The sequence below is a fragment of the Anopheles maculipalpis genome, chromosome 3RL (genome assembly GCF_943734695.1).
Source record: "Anopheles maculipalpis chromosome 3RL, idAnoMacuDA_375_x, whole genome shotgun sequence".
Classification (NCBI taxonomy): Eukaryota; Metazoa; Arthropoda; class Insecta; order Diptera; family Culicidae; genus Anopheles; species Anopheles maculipalpis.
Genome location: NC_064872.1, coordinates 89,882,410 through 89,902,843, shown reverse-complemented (window position 1 = coordinate 89,902,843; position 20,434 = coordinate 89,882,410). Strand labels below are relative to the sequence as shown.

Here is a 20,434-nt window from a genome sequence, read left to right as displayed (position 1 = left end):
CGCTTCGGTCTGGTGGCTTATTATATTACGTTTCAACGAAAGAAGTTACAAAAACGAATAACGTCACACGTTCGCAGAATGTAAAAGCAAGGAAAAATCTCTTCAATTGAGCTGAACACGTAGCTTATTTTAATTAATTTACCAAAAAATGTATATTAAATGTATGTAAGTTCTTTTTTGCTCGCTCTCTCTCTCTCTCTCTCTTCCTTTTTCTTTTACTAAATCGTTTTAGTTTCGGACGTATTTATTTGCAATTTTTGCCTCGGCTCTAAAGTCCTTTTTAAGTACAATTATCTCACTCATTTCGTTTTAGATCTATTAAAAAAACGAAAAAAACAAAATATTAAGTTAAGTTGACAGCCATAGGGTTTGATTGTTTGTCCGCGTTGCTAATGCGTTGGCTTTTGAAAACGGCAGAGCGGGTTGAAATCTTTCCTGCATTCCGTCTGTTTTGCAGCATACTTATGTATTAGATCTACTGATAAAATGCACTTGGAAGTATCTTCGTTCTTTTATGGTCAAGTCTTTTTTGAACCTATTTAGTGTCTACTGGTTGTTATTGAAAAATGTTTTAAATTCGTTTTTCGTGACACCGCAGATATTGGCCATTTTCGGATTCATCTTCTCTTAAATAATGCCTCTGTCTTTTCGTTCGCCCACACCGTTTGTTTAAAATGTGTGACCAGGAATTAAGGAGTTCTGCTTCTGCAGTTTCCCTCCACAAAAGGGGTGCATCTAGAAGACCGTCCGACTGTTGCCAATACTGCGCGCCGGAAGACTGTTGGTGCGTGTCGTTGGACTGTCGCGTGCCTGGAAAGAAAAAGTGAGAGGGGAAGAAAAACACAATAAAACGCTTGATATTTGTATAAAGTCTCTGGTGAAAATAATATTTTACAACAACTACGAGTTTTGCCTGTTGCACCTTTTTAATGAGGGAGCAAAACCAAAGCAAGCTTCTAAAATAGGTAAAAGCGTGATCTGCTTCGAGCACATCTTGCTAGCATACACCTTGATTTCGTTTCAGTCCACAGTCGCGTTTATACACATGGGGGTTCACTACTAGCCCGCCTGAATCTAGCTGTCAGACTCTCAATACCTGCACAGAACGCGATTGAGCACGTTGTTCCGTTCCAGCTTCTGTTCGTGTCTGCTGTGTGTTTCCCTGACCAAGTGTGTTTTGCATCGAGCTAAAAGTGCTCAAGCTTTTTTTCCTCTCCGTTTCTGCCATATAACTGAAGAACAACGCATCAAAATGTTTTGGGGTAAGTAAAATTAATGTAAGATTGGCTCACATTCCGTCACTACGCATTAATCGAGCTTGCTTGGAGAAGGCCGTTTGCCTGCCGGCACATCATGATGATGATGGCGGCCATGTGCGTGCGTGTGTGTGCGTGTTTCGAGGTAGCAGCTTTTGTTTCGGTGAACAATTCACTGGAAAAGCAACTCGTTCCGTTCCACGCCGAAAGCATGTGGAAAAAACATCTTTGCCACCACTACAATGTCTCTTATTGTCTTTCTTTGCTCCCACCCTACCCCTGGGTTTCCATCATGTCCCTTTTCTCGCAGGTCTGATTCTGAAGCCAGGCAAAAAGTACTACAACGTGTTGGAGCAAGACTTCCATCTCACCCATGCGGCGCTCGATCTTTCCGACAGCAGCGGCGATGTGCAGGTTATGCTGACGACCGAAAACATCACCTATCTGCTGTGCACACTGAATAAAACGATTCCTCAGGCCGTGCTGGACCAAGAGTTTGCCATCGGAGATAAGATCAGCTTCGCCACCAAGGGCCACGGTGTGGTGCACCTTACCGGAAATGTGCTCCCGGACGGTATGGATGACCTGGGCGATGAGGAGGAGGAGGACGACGAGGTGGAGATGGATGAGGAGGAGGACGTGCCGGCCACAAATGGAAAGCCGCGCAGCGCGAAGCAGGCAGCAAAGGTTAAGGTTGCCAAAAAGATTGCAGCGGGCGAAGTGTCGGACGAAAGCGATGAGGACGATGCCACCTTTACCGAGTCGATGCTGGAGGATGATGGCCTCTTGAACGGCGGAGAGGAAGACGACGATGACAGCGATGAGGAGGGAGAGGATGAGGAGGATGGAGAGGAAGGTGAGGATGATGATGACGACGATGAGGAGGATGACGATGAAGAGGACGATGACGATGACGAGGATGATGAGGATGACGATGAAGACGATGAGGAGGAATTGGAGGAACAGCCCAAAGCTAAGCAAGCCAAACTAAGCAACGACGCCAAGGCAACGGGTGGTGCTCTTAATGGAAATGCAGCAAAGCAGGCTGCGAAGGAAACAGCAGCTTCCGGAGGAAAGCAGGAGCAGCAGAAAAAGGGTGCTGTACGCACGCTCCAGGATGGACTGCTGGTAGAGGATCTAAAGGTCGGTACCGGACCGGAAGCTAAACCGGGCAAAAAGATCGCAGTGTACTACGAGGGCCGCCTGAAGACGAACAACAAGGTGTTCGACAGCACCAGCAAGGGCCCGGGCCTGAAGTTTGCCCTCGGCCGTGGCGAGGTAATCAAGGGTTGGGATCTGGGAGTGGCCGGCATGAAGGTGGGTGGCAAGCGACGACTGGTCATCCCACACAAGCTGGCCTACGGTACGAAGGGTAGCCCGCCGGTCATTCCGCCCTGCAGTACACTGGTGTTTGAGGTAGAGCTGAAGAAGGTGTTCTAAGGAGGAGAGCGACGTAGGTTTATTTTTAAGAAAATATCCATATAAAAACATGTAAAATCGATTATTTCTCCAATAAAACAAAAAAAAAACACGGACAGGATGAAGCGTGTGCTGCTTCGTATATAAAAACATTTTTCGATTGTATGCGTGTTTCAATTGGAGCTTATTTTTTGGTGGTTGAAATGAAAGCAAATTTCAGCACCATAACCTCAATCCTTCACCGAAGCCGGTACGATGTCGCCAGTCAACAGTGAACTGCTGGTGGTGCAGTATGGTGAAGTAACAGCATCCAAGTAAGCGGTGGGGCGTTGTGGAAATGGAGTACACACACGCGCCATAGAGTGATTTTCAATGCATACTCGATTAGAAGCACCGAGATGTGATAAAATGTGAATGTGATTAAGTAAAAAGTGAAAATACCACTGCGTCGAACCGGATGGAGATACAACGGGCCAAAACTTCCAGCAACAGGTAAGGTAAGTGGTTTTAGGCACGCAAACACCAATCCATTCTTATATTAGTAACGAAATTTTGTGCAAACACATAACCTAACATTAGTATAATATCCCTTACCTGTGAGTGCGCTAGCACGATGCTCAAACATTGCACCCATTCTTCCGCCTTGTTACCGTCCTTGGGCTTGAGGATAAGCGTCTGATCGCCGGTAAAGATTTCGAACGCTTTCGGGATGTTGCGTGCTCCCCGGGACACCTTCACCGATCGGATCTGGTTGACGTCGATACTTTCACCACCGGCCTGCAACACATTCGTATGCAAGGGAAGAAAAACAAAGCAATTTTCCTTACAGTTCTGATCCGCTTCTCCCCTCCCTTTGGAGTTTTCTAACAAACACTCACCTCACTGACCGACCCCTTGCACGATAGGTGCGCACCGGACAGCGTAAAGTACCGCGTGCGCCATCGTCGGAACAAGCGCCATTTTCCCTTCTTCTCCTTCAGCTGGCCCTCAATGACCGGTTGATTGTTACCGTGCAGAAAGCCGATCGCTTTCTCCGGATGGTGGCAAAGGAAGCAACCCCACTGGAACACTTCCAGATCTTCCGTGCTGCCACCGTTGGACGCAGCACTTGCATCACCGCCGGACGTTGAACCTACGCCGGATGTGGTGGTACCAGTCGAACCAGATGCACCACTTGCCGTCTGGGTTTCGCCGGTAGTTGTTGTACCGGCCGGTACACTTCCCGGACCGAGTATTACTGGCCCCATTTCGAACACGTCAAAGAACCCGGCATGGCGCAGTTCGTTCACAAGTGCTTCCTGCTCTTTGCCATTTGGGAACGCACTGGTGACGAGCGTGATGAACGTTCGATTTTCACACTTGAGTGTGTCCCAGCAGTGTTTGAGACGGCTAACGCTCGGGTCCCAGCTGCTGAGCGCATTCTTGCCGGCCCGTGCCTGCAGATCGAGAAACATCAAATGGATCCAGGTGCGTGGGTTGCGTGTACGCATCGTGAACATGGTGCGCGAGTAGAGACAGTGTGGCCCCCGCACCTGGCAGGCGAAGTGGAGTTTGGCCATCTTTTTCGCACGCCGTTCCTCGATGATACATTTGGCCGGTGGTGGAATGCGGTGCGCGACCGCTTCCGTGTAGGATTTGATCTTGTCCAGATGCTTTTCGCAGAAGTGTTGAATGGTGTCTCGCATTGGGTATGGTTCGAACACGCTCATCCGCGTAGTGGTTGATGACGCGTTCAGAATCGTTACGCTACGGTTGTCGTTGTGCCGGGGACGGGTTGTTACGGTTGCGGGACCGGATACAATTACCTTAAAAGTGAGAACAGGGTTTTAAATACTTTGCCGTTCGAAATCCAGTCCTAGTGTCCAGTGTGCCTACCTGATTGCTTGGATCGTCGCTTGAATGAAGCGATAGCGTTGTCGTTAATTGCGGCGATGTTTGCTGCGAATGATTGTTAAACATCGTCGGTGAGGCTGGAGATGCATGGTGCACTTGGATACCGATCGATCCGGTTGATTGATTCAGCCCGCCGAGCGAACTCTTGCCACCGAGCGCACCGGTCGATCCCATCAGTGTATTGCTCGGACCGTGCGAATATGGCCGCGGTGCACGGGTGGGCGACGTCGTGACGGTAACGCCACACGACGTAATCTTCGTCTGTGGTATGCCCCACTTGTTCTCGCCCGTTATCGTCACGTGCTGGCTAAGGGGTGGCGGAATCGAGTTCCCCAACAAACCGCCTCCACTTCCACTGCTGGCCATCATACCCTTGATAGCGACATTTCCGCTCGAATGATGACTGTTGCTGTGCATGATGATGTTGTTGTGCACAGTGGAAGAACCGTCCACCACCGATGGTCCACCGTTCGTACCACCGGCACCGACGGTGGTCGATTTTTCTGGATCAATCGATACGCCCGGTCCGATATCGCCGTTGAATTGATTGATGAGTTGCGATGAGCCAAGCCGCGACTTGTGCAGTCCACCCATTGATCCGCCGGCATTGTTAAGACGAGTCGTACTCTTATTGCTACCACCGCCACCAGAATGAAGCCGTCCGGTACTGCGCGAATCCCCTAGCTTCGGTCGGTTCCGGGTGTATCTAAGGGAAAGAGGAACCATACATTCACACATTAATCGGATCGCATTTCGCATCGTCCGTATTAGTTATTGGGTCGTGAGAGCACTGAGCCCACTGAGCTGAAGAGAACACTTATGAACAGCTCCGCTCAGTCAAAAGAGCTGCTCGACCCAACACGGATCGTATGCTTACCCCGTGTGATGTGGCGTCGGAGAGACAACACTAGATCCATTTAATACCGTCCCTGTGGTGACACTGGTTGCCGTGGACGTACCAGTGCTAGGCATTCCGTTTGCCGCATTCATAAAGTTGGTGAGCAATGCCGGATGGATGGTCGAACTGAGCGTTGTACCGTTCGAGGTGTTGATGACGGTGGTCGACATCATCGTACCACCGGTGTGCGTATGTCCATTGCTTATAATGGCCACGTTCGGCGTTTTCGACACTATAGGCCGGCCATGATCGAGTACGTGTTGGGTGTAGCCAACGGAGCTAGTACCTATCATACCAACCCCAGCAATAGTGGACGGTCCATTAGAGGATCCTCCATTGCCTTGCACACTGCTAGAGTACGCAGGATTCGCAGTCGTCCCTAGCCCAGTGGCTGTTGGTGTGGGAAGCGTAGCAGACGAATTTAGATTCACAATCGTCACCCCACCGGACGCAGTCTGCTTAATCTGACTGTTATTGCTTAGCTGCCGTTGCCGTACGACCGAGGTAACTTTGTCCGTAAACAGCACCGGATACTTCGTGCACAGTTTTGTTGCTTCGTTCAGCAGAATCGTCTGCAATGGCCGATCGGCCCGTGGCAGATGCTCCAGCACAAAGTCCAGCGCAACTTGGGCCCGATCCTTCCCACAACGCCCAATGGCGGAGAGGATTTGTGCGGCGAAACCTACCGTCTGCGGTACGGAGTGAGCGATCAGCTTGAACGCTTCCGTATATTCGGCCAGCTTGATCGGTTTGGATTCGGCTAGCTTTAGTAGCACGAGTAGGGCCGCCGCCGATAGTGGCGGCCGTGTTGTGGCTAGCTCTAGCAGACAAGGAATGCTTTCAGTTAGGCAGGAAGGTTTCTGTTTGGCGATCGTTACGAGCAGCTGCAGAATGACCAGCTGCTCCTGCAGCTCGCACCGTGGCACAATTTCCACAAACTTTGGCCCTGCATCGTTGATGGGGTCTGGTGTTGCTTCGTAGATTTGGGACAGGACGTGACAAAGGCCATAGTTGCCGCTGAGCAGTGATTCGAGGATAACGTGCACGTGTGGGGAAAGAAGGTACGAGTACTCGATCGCGGCCGATGATAGGTAGCTGGCGAGGTTGCGGGACAGTTCGAGGTTTCCTTGGTTGAGAAATTTGACCGCAACGGGCAACGTAACCTCCATCACGACTTGCTTGTTGTAGTTCTACCGGAAGTGGGAGGAAAAGAAAGAACACAGAGCTGTGTTATAAGTCGATCTCTAGCAGGAGTACCAGGGAGTTTGAGATCAGTACCAGAAAGATGCTGGAAATTATGTCGGACGATATTTTCGCATGTGGTGGATCCACATCCTTCCCCGTTGGTTGTAGATTATAGCGAAGGCATGTCTCCAGCAGGTTGACCAGCCCGGCACAGTGCTTTTCGATTGTGTGCGTCTTCTTGATGCAAGACGTTACCCGGTTGATGCAGATTTCTATTACAGATTGGTCGTTACTGTTGTGCAGATAGTCTTCGTGGGAGATGATGGACGAAATCTCTTCCAACTGACGCATGGGAAAGAGGGAAATTATTGCGTTGCAATTAACCAGAGGAATCAGTAAAAGACCACTACTTACCACTTCGGTGAGATCATTTACAATCTCGTAATCAGCTATGGAAAACAGTTCACCGGCCCGGGATAGGTCCCTTTTGGACAGGACGGTTGTAAATAGGTCGTGCATTTTTCGTTGTTATCCTTTACTCCCTTAAAGGTTGGTGTATGTCTAGGCAAAATTTTCCTTTGCTTGTTTTTGCCTTCAGGTTCTTTGAGCAGCAAAGACAAGCAGTACGGCATCCCGGTTCGGTTTTTCTGCTATCCCACTTGACTGGGGCGTCTTTTATTTCTGATGTCTATACATCTTTTATCACACGTTACCTTGGCTTAGATTTTGCATTTGCTTTATGGCAGTAAAACTAGACTGGCTGCTGCTGCTGCTAGAAAGGAAGTAAGAATATAGAACCAAAGAAGATGTAGGATAGGAAGCAATGGTGGTTCTGTGCTTCCGTCGTTCAAAAGCTCGATGGTTCTCATACAAAGAAAACTCATTAGTTTTTGAAAGGGCAAAAGAAAAATGAGCGAATGGAAGCGTAATGGGTGTGCTTGCTTTTAATCGATGCAATTTATAAGCAGTTTTCCTGTGCTGCCAATATTCTTAGAGGTATTATCCATTCCCAAGAGATCTGTAAATGAAAAAATAAAAGAAAACAAAATTTGATGGGATATACATTAGAATATATTCTTGAAACTCAACCATAATATGAAGTTGAAGTTTTAAAATCTCAATTTATTCTGCAATACAATTGTAAGTCAATCTTTGTATGCTACCTTCCTCCACAGAGGTCTTAACCAGCCATTTCTGCAATTCTTGAATCTTATTTTGCTCATATCTGGAGAGTCGTCAGTGCAGTCTAACAAGAAACGGTATGGATGGAAATTGGTAATCAGTCCTATCGCGTAAAAGACTGCACACTAGAAATGTTTCGTTCGAACATTATAATATAATTGCTGTTACATTAAAGCTGACAATTATGTAGTAACATTAACGCGAAATTGTTGCCTTATTCATTGTGCGCCCAAGAAGAGCTGTTCTTGGTAAGGTTTCCAACAGTTATGCAACCGTCGGAAGTTCATCGACACCCATTGCTGGAAGGCTTGTGCCTCGACTGTGGAACCATTTTACCAGCATACGCTAATCAAAAACACTCTCGTTTCGCTTTCGGGCGCACGCAGACAAGAAGCAATCTTAATAATTCTTACACCGGCATCAATGAAGAAGCCTCTCGGGCACGGGAACCGATATAATTGTTTGCCGATGATGAGTACCCGATTGCATCATCATTATAAATAACTACGCCCTGGAATAGCGTGCGGGAGAGTATCTCATCCTCGTGTTTGATCGGATGCCACGAAGGAAGGGCAAAGGAGATAGGAACTGTTCCTTCACATAGCGAAATGAGTTCTTCACTTGCCAAGCTCCAGTGGGCCAAGCTCACGGCCAAACAACAGTCACTGGGTTGTTTGGTCATGAGCTTGGCCAAGGGAGTGGGCTTTCAAGAAGTGAATTAGGGGTAGAACTTTTTCCAAAGTTCACGCGATTTCATTTATTTCCATATCTTGTAGGTGTCCTCCACATTTACTTCTCTCAAGCGTCACAACATCCTTTGACTTTTCCATTAAGATCTATCATAGACGACGTTAAACAGTCGGACTGTTCCTCAGCGGTACTCAGTAATAAGCGACCCTCAACAAATCGCGACTTGAACGTTGCCATGTTGGCACACTTAATCGGATTCCATTCGACCGACAGGCGCGCTCGTTCAAATCGTTGAAACAGCGGCGGTATCGCCGTTAGCCGATTGTTCATAAACGAAATAAAGTACATGTCCGGGAAGATGCAGCCGGTCAAATTTGGCGACACGATCAGATTGTTATCAAACAACAGTATATTAAGCGCTGGCAGCGTTACAGGGGACGAGGTGCGAACGGACTCGATCTTGTTATCGTTAAGATAGATATCGCTCACGTTTGCAAACCGTCTAAAAACGCTCATGTCCACTTGTTTGATATTGTTTCGATCGAACGCCAGGGAACGCAGGTTGGGCATCGGTCCTAGAAGCTTAGGAATTTCTGTGAGCGCATTCTCGACCACGTAGAACGAGCTCATTGTGGTAAGGGTAAGATTGCGTGTATCGATCGACGAAATTTGGTTTTTGTCCAGAGATATTCGTTTCAGTGATTCGTGCGTCACCGGTACAGTCGCCTCAAGGCGTACGATGCGATTCCCGCGCACGTCCAACCTTTCCAATTCTGGCATATGGACAAAGATGGACATATCCAGACGCTCAAGCTGATTTTCGCCCAAATCGAAGTACGCTATAGTCAGTCTCTCTTTCGGTGGCGAGGTAAAAGGGATCAGCTGTCGTATTTGATTCTGTGCCAGGGATACCGAGTAGAGGCTCGGACTTTTCGCGAACACATCCATACGTAATGCTGTCAATGCGCAGCGCATGATGAACAGTCTCGACAGCACAACGAACTGGGGGATTGTCGGTGGTATCCGGTCCAGCGTGCAAGTCTCCACAGATAGTCGAGTTAAATGACGATTTGTCCCAACTACTGCCAGCGATCGTAAATTGGGCGCATTGTAAATTTCGATCTCTTCAAGAGTGTTGCCTTCGGGCACTTGAAATACAGGCTCGCGATAAACTAGATACGTAATCCCCTCAGTAAGACCAGCAATTCTTTGCAGAAATGGACCAGCGGCACTAGTACTGACGATCAGTTTCTCAATGCTTATTGACATTAGGATCGAATCAACATCTTTGTCGATAGTATTACGTATCTTGACACCGCCGTCCGATGTCATGTTGACCACACCGATGTTGCAGAAAAACGTTGTTTCCAGACATTGGGCCGAACAGGGCCGCGGTCCGATTTGGCTCAGGATCGTTAGGATCAACAATGCTGGTAAGGTTGGACAATGAGAAGGATGGTTCATTACTAGCGCTGGCAATACTCTTAGATCACCACAATCCGCGTGTTTTGTTGGGTATTCCCAAAAACTTACTGTACAAAACAGCCATTATGGAAATGTTCCGAAACCAGCCACTATTTATAACGCTCGTCTCACTACTGTTGCGGACGGTGCATCAACGCAACTATTTACGCTTAACGAACCAAATTGAATTTTAATTCTGGTTGGCAAAAAAAAATCCAGTACACAGAATTAAGAAGTCATCAAGACACATCTCACATGTATTGTATTGTATTGTCTATACTGTGTATTTGTAGGATATTTATAAGTCAATTTGTAAACGTGAGCAGCTTGTAGTATGCAGTTGAACAGGACCGCTTTAGGAATTTTCTTCTGTATTTAGTGTTGATATTCTATAGACAGGTAAATGCTCTGCTAATGAAGCGCAATTTTTATCCGATTATTGGTCTGGCGTATTAGAGTAAGTTGCCTAGCCGGTGCGTCGATTGAACCGCTTAAATTATCATCCGGATTGTTTTGTTTGTACTAATGTATGTGCCAAAAGTTCGCAAAATTTAACCTATTCAATTATCTCAATCTGATTCTCGTTGAAGAGCTACCCAGTGAGGGAGAAGAGCTCGAAGAGGGACAAGAGCTACCTCGTGAGGAAGAACAGCAAAAAAAAAAGAAATAAATTTATTTTTTATTACTAATGAAATATACTTTGTATTTGCAGGAAAATGCAAATATGCAGAGCAAAATGAATTTGAGAAGACTTTTGAAATAGCTCACTCTTGCCTAGAGTCCTCAGTTTATTGAGGTGAGGCTTCATCGTAGCTCTTGAGCACAGTACCCAACACTACATGTAACTGATCGCCAACTTATGAAATCAATCATCCATCACAGCATACCTTTATGTCATTATCCACCGAAAACGAAGATGTCGTATCACATGTTATTGTAAAAGTTCTCTGTCCTTTCTTAAGACGGCTAGTCTGTAATTCGTTCCTGTACGGCAGGAGAGTGTTGCAGCTGATCGGATTGCCGTCCATCGATAGCCGCAGCTTTGGGTATCGTTCCAACACTGGTGGGATCACCGTAAGATGATTGTTTGCCAAATTTAATGATGTAATGTTGGGCATATCGCACCCGTTGATGTTAAAAGAGGTGATCCTGTTGTTATTCAAATTTAACCAAGCTACAGCCAATCTTACTGGAGCTGACGTACGCACCGTCACGATTTGATTGGAGATAACGTATAGCTGGCTTAAATTTCGGTACGGTCGAAAGTAACTTAAGTCCAACTGTGTCAGATTGTTGCAATCAAGCGACAAATACCGCAGTGCCGGTAATGTTTTGGGAAGCGATGACATATGCTTGAGGGCGTTGAAACCAAGCGACAGCGTTGCGAGGTTAGGAAGCGTTAGATTTGCCAGGCTGAGCGTTGCTAGCTTGTTATCAGTTAAGTCCAACGTGGAAAGCTTACCGATGGTGATCGGTATCGATGCTTGCAAGTGTGTTAAGCGATTTTCCCTAAGGAAAAGTAGTTCGAGCTTGGACATCGCTGTAAATACGCTCATGTCTAAGCGTTCCAGCTGATTGCCCACAAGTCCCAACTTTACAATGCTCAGCGTCGTATTCGGCCGTCCAGTGATCGGAAATATTTGTCGTATATGATTGTATGACAATTCGAGGGAGGTTAGCTGCTGGTTTTCTACCAGCATATCTAACCGGAGAACGGACAGCATACCCTGTTTCACGATTAAAGTTTGTAATCTAGTCATTCTGGGCAAACTCGGCGGCAAACGATCCAAAGCAGATTGTTCAATTTTCAGCGTGTCCAGGAGAGTGTTTGGTCCGGCTGTAAACGATCGAAGATTTGATGCACGCGTTAACTCGATCTCGTTGATAGTGTTACCTACCGGAACGAGGAAACTAGGTTCCCGGTAGTTAATGTACGTGATCGACGCAAAATAGTTGCCCATCGTTGTCAGAAACGGTCCAGATGGACTGATGGCTACGATCAGCTTCTGCACGTCTAAAATCTGTTCAGTTTCAACTAATTTCGCTAGCTTAATCCTACCGTCCGTGGTCATATCGATCAAATCGACACGACAGAAGAAAGCGCTTCGATTGATGCATTGTCCGCTGCACGGGTGCAGCTTCCATTGGCACCAAATAGACAGAATCCACAGATAGAATGCTAGTGAAGAGAAAAGAAGATATTATATCGAAAATAGCACCGCGTAGGTAACTAACCCTTGAACTGCATTCTTTCACAAAACATGATCATCACTTGGTTGAGATGTTTCGAAACTTGACACCCTGTCACAAGGTGTTCACTCAGATAATGCAATGGATGTGATATCTACGATTACTATTTAACCAAATTTATAAATATAGTAATAACATGAAATTGAGCAATAATGTGTTTCCGGCCATAAAGAAATGCATTTTAATCTTATCTGTCGATAAATATCGATCAATCTTGCTACCAACCTTGCAGTTAAAAAACACTTAGGCTCCATCCTCTTACAATTTATTCAGTATCCAGCTTTTGACAAGATGTTTTCGGAACCGATGGTAAAGATCGCACTTCATCGAATCATCACGTGAACAGATAACCAATCCGGAACTCTTGTGCAGTTCCTAGCTACGTTGTCAGATCTACATGGATCAGACGCATAGACTACTTACCATTTTTACTGACTTTTTAGCCCTTCTGAGGTGTTAAACCCTTGGGACCTTTCAAGGAGGGCCCTTACATCCTGTGACCGGGGGACAAGGTCTTTGGCGTAAGGAATATCGAGGCCCCTCCGTCAGATCCGCCACTATTTTAAACAACCAATTCGTTTTGGGCTTCAAAACAGGGGTGTCTATCGAGGTGACCGCTCTGTCCGCCTAGGAAGATCCGCATCTTCGAGAGAGTATCTGATCCTCGTGTTTGAACGTATGCCACGAAGGAAGGGCAAAGCAGATAGGAACTGCTCTCTCATACAGCGGAATTCACTTCACTTGCTAAGTTCTAATGGGCCAAACTCATGGCCAAACAACCCAGTGATTGGGAGTGGGCTTTCAAGAAGTGAATTAGGGGCAGAACTTTTTTTGTAAGTTTACGCGATTTCATTTATTTCCATATCTTGTATGTGTCCTCTACATTTCCTTCTCCTTTCTTGCGATAATTTTTCTCAAGCGTTACAACATCCTTTGACGTTTTCATTAAGATCTATCATAGACGTCGTTACACAGTCGAGCTGTTTCTCAGCGGTACTCAGAAATATGCGTCCCTCAACAAATCGCGACTTGAACGTCGCCATGTTGGCACACTTAATCGGATTCCATTCGACCGACATGCGCGCTCGTTCAAATCGTTGAAACAGCGGCGGTATCACCGTCAACCGATTATTCATGAACGAAATAAAGTACATGACCGGGAAGTTGCAGCCCGTCAAATTTGGCGACACGATCAGATTGTTATCAAGCACCAGTATACCAAGCTCAGGCAGCGTTACAGAGGATGAGGTACGAACGGATTCGATCTGGTTTTCGTTAAGATAGATACCGCTCAAGTTTGTAAACCGTCTAAAAACGCTCATATCAACTTGTTTGATATTGTTTCGATCGAACGATACGGAGCGCAGGTTGGGCATCGGTCCTAGAAGGGTAGGAATTTCTGTGAGCAAATTATCGACCACGTGGAACGAGTTCATTATGGAAAGGGTAAGATTGCGTGTATCGATCGACGAAATTTTGTTTTTATCCAGTAATAATCGTTTCAGTGACTCATGCGTCACCGGTACAGTAGCTTCAAGTCGTACAATGCGATTCCCGCGCACGTCCAACCATTCCAATTCTGGCATATGGACAAAGATGGACATATCCAGACGCTCAAGCTGATTTTCGCTCAAATCGAAATACCCAATGGTCAATCTCTCTTTCGGTGGCGAGGTAAAAGGGATCAGCTGTCGTATTTGATTCTGTGTCAGGTATACGGCGTTCAGGCTCGGACTTTTCGCGAACACATCCATACGTAATGCTGTCAATGCGCAGCGTATGATACCCAGTACCGTCAACACAACCAGCTGGGGGATTGTCGGTGGCATCCGGTCCAGCGTGCAAGTCTCCACGGAGAGTCGGCGTAAATAGCGATTTGTCCCTCCTACTGTCAGGGATCTTAAATTGGGCGCATTGTTAATTTCGATCTCTTTGAGAGTGTTGCCTTCGGGCACTTGAAATACAGGCTCGCGATAAACTAGATACGTAATCCCCTCAGTAAGACCAACAATTCTTTGCAGAAATGGACCAGCGGCACTAGTACTGACGATCAGTTTCTCAATGCTTATCAACATCATGATCGTATTAACTTCGTTGTCGATAGCATTACGTATCTTGACACCACCGTCCGATGTCATGTTGACCACACCGACGTTGCAGATAAATGTTCTTTCCAGACATTGGGCCAAGCAGGGTTGCGGACCAATGTGGCTCAGGATCGTTAGGATTAACAATGCTGGTAAGGTTGGACAACGAGAAGGATGGCTCATCGCTAGCTCAGGCAGTACTCTTAGATCACCACAATCAGACGCCTCTATTTATAACGCTCGACTCAATACTGTTGCGGACGGTGGTCCAACGCAACTATTTACGCTCAACAGGCGTGTGAACTTGAATTTACCAAATTGAATTATAATTCTGCTTGGCGAAACATTTCCACTACACAGAATTATGAAGTCATTAAGACACATCTGTTGTCTATTTGTAGGATATTTTATTTTCTTATCGACTTAAGGTCTAAGTCACGTCGGCCATCGAATGGTTTACTAGTCTTATTGATATCACGTAGCTCGATGGTCAGTCTACACTACGGGGAAATGAGCCGGTGCGAAGGATCGGCCTCTTGTCGCCTCTATCACTGGACAATTCAACCCAATTTTGCAGTTACGCTCTCACTCAACGATCCTACAGTGAATACGCTGCCAGAGCTTTTTACAGTCTGTTTTCGGATAAGGTGACCAAGATCGCACTTCAGCTACGCTGGGCCTTCTATAGAATACCACGTACGTCTCGGAATTAATGTACTGTATATTTATAATATTCGACAAATGCTGATTAGATCGCATTCAGAGGTTCTTGGGTACAAAATGACCAATCATGTTAGTTTTGCTTTAACTGTCACAGCATACCTTATCATCGCCTGCAATTAGAAACGAAGATGTCGTATCGCATACCCATGAAATGGGTTTTATATCTTTTTGAAACCGTCCACCCTCAAACTTATCCTTGTACGGTAACAGTGTGTTACAGGTGAGTGGATTTGCATTCATCGTTAAACGCACTTTTGGAAACGATTCAAACACTGGCGGGACCACCGTAAGACGATTGTTTGCCAGATTTAAAGTTGTAATGTTTGGCATGTCACATCCCGTGAGATTCAGCGAGGTAATTGTGTTTCCATCAAATCGCAACAATGTGACTGGCAGCTTTATGGGAGATGAAGTATATACCGTGCTGATTTGATTATTCGTAATGTAAATGTTTTTCAGTTGCCGATAGGTCCGGAAGTAGCTTAGGTCCACTCGGGTCAGTTGGTTTTGATCGAAACTGAGGTAATCAAGCTTGGGTAAAGTTTTCGGTAAGAGTGGCATCTGGGACATAGCGTTGCTACTGATGGCAAACATTGTAAGTTGAGGCATCGTCACATTCCGCAGATCAATCGAAACAAGTTGATTATCGTAAAGAAGTATAGTACCAAGTTGCGGAAGAATGATCGGTTCCGTTACTCCGATGTGAGTTAATGGATTTTCTAAAATGAAGAGTGCTCCAAGCTTGGACATCGATGCAAAGACGCTCATATCTAGGTGTTCCAGTTGATTGCCAGTAAGATCTAACCTTTCGATGTTGATCGTCTTACCCGTACGTGCCGTGAGGGGAAATATTTGTCGTATACGATTGTAAGATAGATCCACGGAGGTAAGATACTGGTTTTCTACCAGCATGTCTAGTCGCAGTCCGGATAACATGCAAATTGTAATGGAGAGATCTTTCAGCCTTATCATTTTGGGCAATGTCGGTGGCAAACGATCCAACGTACATTGTTGAATGTTAAGAGTCTCAAGTTGGGTGTTTGTTCCAGCGATAAACGCTTTCAGACCTACGGCACGCATAATAACGACTTCCCGAATAGTGTTACCGTCCGGGATCTGAAAGGTAGGTTCGCGATAGCCTACATACATGACGATGTCAAACAGGGTACTAATTCTTTGCAGAAACGGTCCCGAGGGACTGATGGGCACGATTAGCTTCTGAATAAAGATTTCTTTGTCCTTTTCAATGAGCCTCAGCAGTTTCTTCCAGCCTCCATCCGAGGTCATGTTGATGATATCGGTTTCACATGCTCCGTGAATATGGTTGATGCAATCCTCTGCACACTGGCACATCTCCAATTGGTAGTACCAAATGGCAAATATCCAGAAGGCTATTAATATACAAGAAATACGCTCCACTATCAATATTTGCACTGTGAGCTGTTTCAAGTTCTAGTTCTTACCACGCACGATGATCATATCGGCTGATATTTGTATTCTTTATAGCACGTACGTATCACACACACACCAAACCAATGGGTAAAGCTGATACCTTGTAGATCTATTTAAGTAAGTGGATGTTTTCAACATTTCTATTAAAATGCAGTTATTCATATGCTCGTTATATATTAAATTACACTCTAATTACACTGCGTGTTATTCATTAAATGATTAAATGCTGTTTGCTGTAACCGTGTTTCGGTTGTAAAAAAATCTGTGTGGGCTTTTGATTTTTATTATATATTTGAAGTGCAAGAGTTGGACTTCTTCCACCTAAGCCGTGCGTTATCCATTTTGGCCTCGATATCTTCCTAGATCACAGCGCAAACCAACCATTTGGTATCTCGAGTGATCTGTATTGGATGGTTTATTTGTAGCTAGGAGCTTTTAGGGGAAGTACAAATTCATCACCGGAAATGACAATTCAGCAAGTGTCACATGTCCAATGGATTATTATAATTCAATTTCATGTCACCTTTAATTTAAGCTGCTATGGTGTTTTTCCCCTCACACTACATTCAGTGTACACAGCAGCTGAATGGATGTGCCCGCGTATTTTCAGTAAGTTCTTCTGCAAGCACTTGTTGTTGCAGAATCGATCAACCCTTCAATTGATCTTTCTAGTTTGTTAATGCTCTTTTTCAGCTTAACGACACTGGCTTTACACGTCTTGCAATGCAAGAAAAAGGTACATGCAATGCCTCTAGCTAGCAAGATATGTGGATCGCAATCCTCGCAAGTGATACAGGCAACGGATTACATTTACACGTCCCACAGCTACGATCAGATCACATTCACAATACCCGACAACAGCTCGTACGAGGTGTATGTTCTTCAAGAAGCTCCCCTGCTTCGATACGTTTACATTCAGCACAACGTAAAAGTAAACTCGATCCTCATCGAACAGTGTGCCATGGTCAGTGTACCAAGAACGATCCGCAATGCGCCGAATCTGTTGTTCTTGACTATCAGATCCTGTCGCATACGACATCTTGATCTGAACGATTTGGCACTTTTGCGGTCATTACGTGATATCGATCTTACCCACAACCAAATCGTGTCGATAATGGGACCTCCGGCTGATGTAGTACTTCCTGTTCGAAGGCTTTATCTGGCGTACAACAAAATACGCCGCCTGGATGGGAATGTGTTGCATGCGTTACAAGAACTGAGCTGTCTAGTGGTGGAAAACAATCGATTAGAGGAGTTCCCCACCAACCTAAGCTTACCCGCAGTGGAGGAGTTGTCCCTACGTCACAACAGACTCAACACGCTTAACTGCACCGACTGGCATATGCCTGATCTGAAGTATCTCTACTGCAACCACAACCGCCTCACATCCGCTCCGATCGAATGGCAATCGATCTGGCGGATAGATACGCTAGATCTTTCGTTCAATCGACTGCACAGCTTCCGGATGGACGATGCCTATCTCACCCAGCTTCATATTCTTAATCTGGCCGCAAACGAGCTGACGAATGTGATCACCTCGCAGAAACATTTGCGCATTCCACTGGAGCGACTGCAGCTCGGCCATAATCGGCTCAACGTGCTGGACATTTCCCGCTGGGGTATGCCAAATCTTTGGGAGTTAGATGTGGGTGAAAATCAGCTTACGGAGCTAGGGGATGTTTTTATGCGATTTCCCGCCCTTGACAGCATGATGATACTGCGCTCTAACAATTGGTCCTGTACATGGTTAAAGCGTGTCCATCCGGATGATATGGTGCGCAGAAATTATGGTTGTTTGCGTACAAAGCGGAGCTGTCCGGAAGGAAGACTAATGGTGCAGGAGGACGCGTGGATTTGCTGTTGGTGATCTAGCAAACCTACGATCGTGGGAGTATTAATTGATAAGTGTACGAATCAATAACACGCATGATCTGGTCTGGGTTCGGATCCTTCTCTAGACTTTCTCTTACCTTTAGATATTCTAGAAATCAGAAAGAAAAAATCTTTTCGCAACAATTTTTTCTGAAAACTTACTACTATTTACTTTTACGACAGGACCGCGGCATCAGATCCCATCTGGATTGTGTTTCTACGTTCGCAGATAGTTAAATCTAGAAGTCGAGAGTAGATTAGGCCCTTTCTGAGGTTATGTACAGTATATAGAATATCTACATTTCTAGTCATGCCTAACAGATACTCCATTTTTTACCCTGCCATATGATGTTGAATTCTTCTCATTTTATACGTTTCTCGAGATGATACTCGAGAATAATTAGGCTTGTCTTATTGGTTTGTATGGAAATGATTTTTTTTTAAAGCGTATATCCGTTCAACCTCACAACCAGTACATGAAGAAGCAAACTGACGCCTACAGTGGTATGTTGTGGATAGGCAATCGTTTGAATTCTATCGACCTCTTCTGAAATCCGTTAGAAAACTCTTGCACGCTGTTGCAGTCAACGATGCTGATCGAATATTTTTCTCGTTCCAATCCGGTTTTCTTAATACATATTTATGTGCCGTACCGAACTGAGCCTCCCACGTACCAAACTCACTGTCTATTCCCCCCTTCGGGATCCGGGGGAACTGGGGGCTTGCCTTCGAATGTGCCTTTAAATGAAGCCGATCGGAAATGACTACTCTTTGCCGAATAGTTCTAGAGTTCGTTCTTTGAAGCCTCTGTTTGTACAACAGCAACTACATAACGGAAACCTCACAAAATCCGGTCAATCTTCCCCCCAATGTGGGAAGCAGACCCCTCCACACACTCTAGTTGTCTTTCATTCGTGTGGCAAAAAGCGGGAGAAAAACAAGTTTGACACACACACAAGAGGAAATGGCAAATGGCACCAGAGGCCGATCATCGGACGCGCCGGCTCGAGGGATTTGGAAGTTTTGTGACCCACATTGGGAGACTGTGACTTTGAGTGTTGAACGCGGAGGAGAAACAAAAATGGGCCTACACACCGGTTCCACCAGTGGGAGACATTCAATGTGCTGTTTTTATTTTCTCGTTCTAATGCTAATGAAAGACCTTATGGTGGTAGACTTTCTAAGTCAGGGATCGGCACACGTTTCACAAAAAGGACCACACAATAAGTATGAAACTGCGACCATGAAGGCATTTCCATTTTGCAAAATGCGATGAACATCATTGTATAAATCGTGCTTATTATATTAGCCGGATAGCCCGAGGACTTACTATCCAACTTCATGGTCAAAGTCAGGGATGAAATGATGAAATAGGTCACCTTTTACCAGAAAAGAAGGACAACAAATTATTTTTCGACACTCATGGCTTAAGGGCCGGCCAAAAGCCGCTAGATGGCAAGGTAAAGATTGTATTTTTTCTTAAATTACTATTAATTTTTTTAATTCAATTGATTACAGTATATTTTACCGCTTAGTCGATTATTTAATGCATACGTTAGCTCACACGCCTACCATAGAATGGCTTGCTAGACTTGACGATACCTCACTACGGAGGAAAGTGGTCCGAATTGGATTTTATTTCCGATCTAGCCGTGTAAAAGCCTATCGCCCGGTTTGCACCAATTCTATTCCTTACAATCGTTGAAAATGTGTGTCCAAGAACACAAACAGTTATGAAATAGTTGGAGTTATTTATGATGGAATGTTGTGTTCCTCGTGAGCTCTACAAAAATTTTCTCATCGGGGCCATATCAAACCAGCTGGTGGACTGGACTTTGCCAACCCCTGCTCTAAACCTAAGGTGGTCAATCACATGTGTGTGTGTGTGTGAGGTGTGGTGTGGTGTGGCTTTTCGATGCACGCACGATCGTTTTCAACCCTCGTTTGCTAGTCTGCATGTGCCAGCCCCCAACCACATTCCAACAAGTGGCCGCCCTAACCAGTTCGGACCAGCTCACACACTGCATCTTTGCAGATCAAGTTGCACCCCGCGATAGTGTTAC

At 45.6% G+C, this 20,434-nt stretch overlaps 8 protein-coding genes across 8 annotated transcripts in view; 3 read left to right on the top strand and 5 right to left on the bottom strand.

The window, feature by feature from the left end:
* LOC126561256 (uncharacterized) overlaps positions 1–20,434 on the top strand; it is a 215,332-nt gene that overhangs the window by 124,143 nt on the left and 70,755 nt on the right. The window lies entirely within an intron of this gene.
* Positions 736–7,188, bottom strand: LOC126561458 (protein melted). The gene is made up of 7 exons (XM_050217612.1): positions 7,066–7,188; positions 6,745–6,993; positions 5,446–6,656; positions 4,551–5,274; positions 3,554–4,480; positions 3,270–3,452; positions 736–810 (listed from the first exon to the last, which is right to left on the bottom strand). The coding sequence occupies exons 1-7, from the start codon at positions 7,168–7,170 to the stop codon at positions 736–738; spliced, it is 3,474 nt and encodes a 1,157-aa protein (XP_050073569.1). The 5' UTR covers positions 7,171–7,188.
* On the top strand, positions 1,082–2,794 carry LOC126562464 (46 kDa FK506-binding nuclear protein). The gene is made up of 2 exons (XM_050218977.1): positions 1,082–1,262; positions 1,567–2,794. The coding sequence occupies exons 1-2, from the start codon at positions 1,253–1,255 to the stop codon at positions 2,694–2,696; spliced, it is 1,140 nt and encodes a 379-aa protein (XP_050074934.1). The 5' UTR covers positions 1,082–1,252; the 3' UTR covers positions 2,697–2,794.
* Positions 8,632–10,072, bottom strand: LOC126562283 (chondroadherin-like protein). Its single transcript, XM_050218743.1, has 2 exons — positions 10,057–10,072; positions 8,632–9,953 (listed from the first exon to the last, which is right to left on the bottom strand). The coding sequence occupies exons 1-2, from the start codon at positions 10,070–10,072 to the stop codon at positions 8,632–8,634; spliced, it is 1,338 nt and encodes a 445-aa protein (XP_050074700.1).
* LOC126561180 (leucine-rich repeat-containing protein 40-like) lies at positions 10,857–12,235 on the bottom strand. Its single transcript, XM_050217125.1, has 2 exons — positions 12,223–12,235; positions 10,857–12,166 (listed from the first exon to the last, which is right to left on the bottom strand). Exons 1-2 carry the CDS (start codon positions 12,233–12,235, stop codon positions 10,857–10,859), a joined length of 1,323 nt encoding a protein of 440 aa, XP_050073082.1.
* Positions 13,152–14,468, bottom strand: LOC126562915 (leucine-rich repeat-containing protein let-4-like). The gene has a single exon (XM_050219515.1). It carries the CDS (start codon positions 14,373–14,375, stop codon positions 13,152–13,154), a length of 1,224 nt encoding a protein of 407 aa, XP_050075472.1. The 5' UTR covers positions 14,376–14,468.
* Positions 15,129–16,400, bottom strand: LOC126561179 (leucine-rich repeat-containing protein 15-like). Its single transcript, XM_050217124.1, has one exon. It carries the CDS (start codon positions 16,398–16,400, stop codon positions 15,129–15,131), a length of 1,272 nt encoding a protein of 423 aa, XP_050073081.1.
* LOC126561178 (protein flightless-1-like) lies at positions 17,245–18,366 on the top strand. The gene has a single exon (XM_050217123.1). The coding sequence runs from the start codon at positions 17,245–17,247 to the stop codon at positions 18,364–18,366; it is 1,122 nt and encodes a 373-aa protein (XP_050073080.1).

Bases quoted from the DNA above. Each gene is read 5' to 3' on its own strand.
- LOC126561458 (XM_050217612.1), bottom strand. From the start codon at position 7,170: ATGCACGACCTATTTACAACCGTCCTGTCCAAAAGGGACCTATCCCGG. The intron at 6,657-6,744 runs GTACTGATCTCA...CACTTCCGGTAG, and splicing joins TAATTTCCAGCATCTTTCTG to AACTACAACAAGCAAGTCGT. The intron at 4,481-4,550 runs GTAGGCACACTG...CTCACTTTTAAG, and splicing joins GCGACGATCCAAGCAATCAG to GTAATTGTATCCGGTCCCGC.
- LOC126562915 (XM_050219515.1), bottom strand. From the start codon at position 14,375: ATGACATCGGACGGTGGTGTCAAGATACGTAATGCTATCGACAACGAA.
- LOC126561179 (XM_050217124.1), bottom strand. From the start codon at position 16,400: ATGTGCCAGTGTGCAGAGGATTGCATCAACCATATTCACGGAGCATGT.
- LOC126561178 (XM_050217123.1), top strand. From the start codon at position 17,245: ATGCCTCTAGCTAGCAAGATATGTGGATCGCAATCCTCGCAAGTGATA.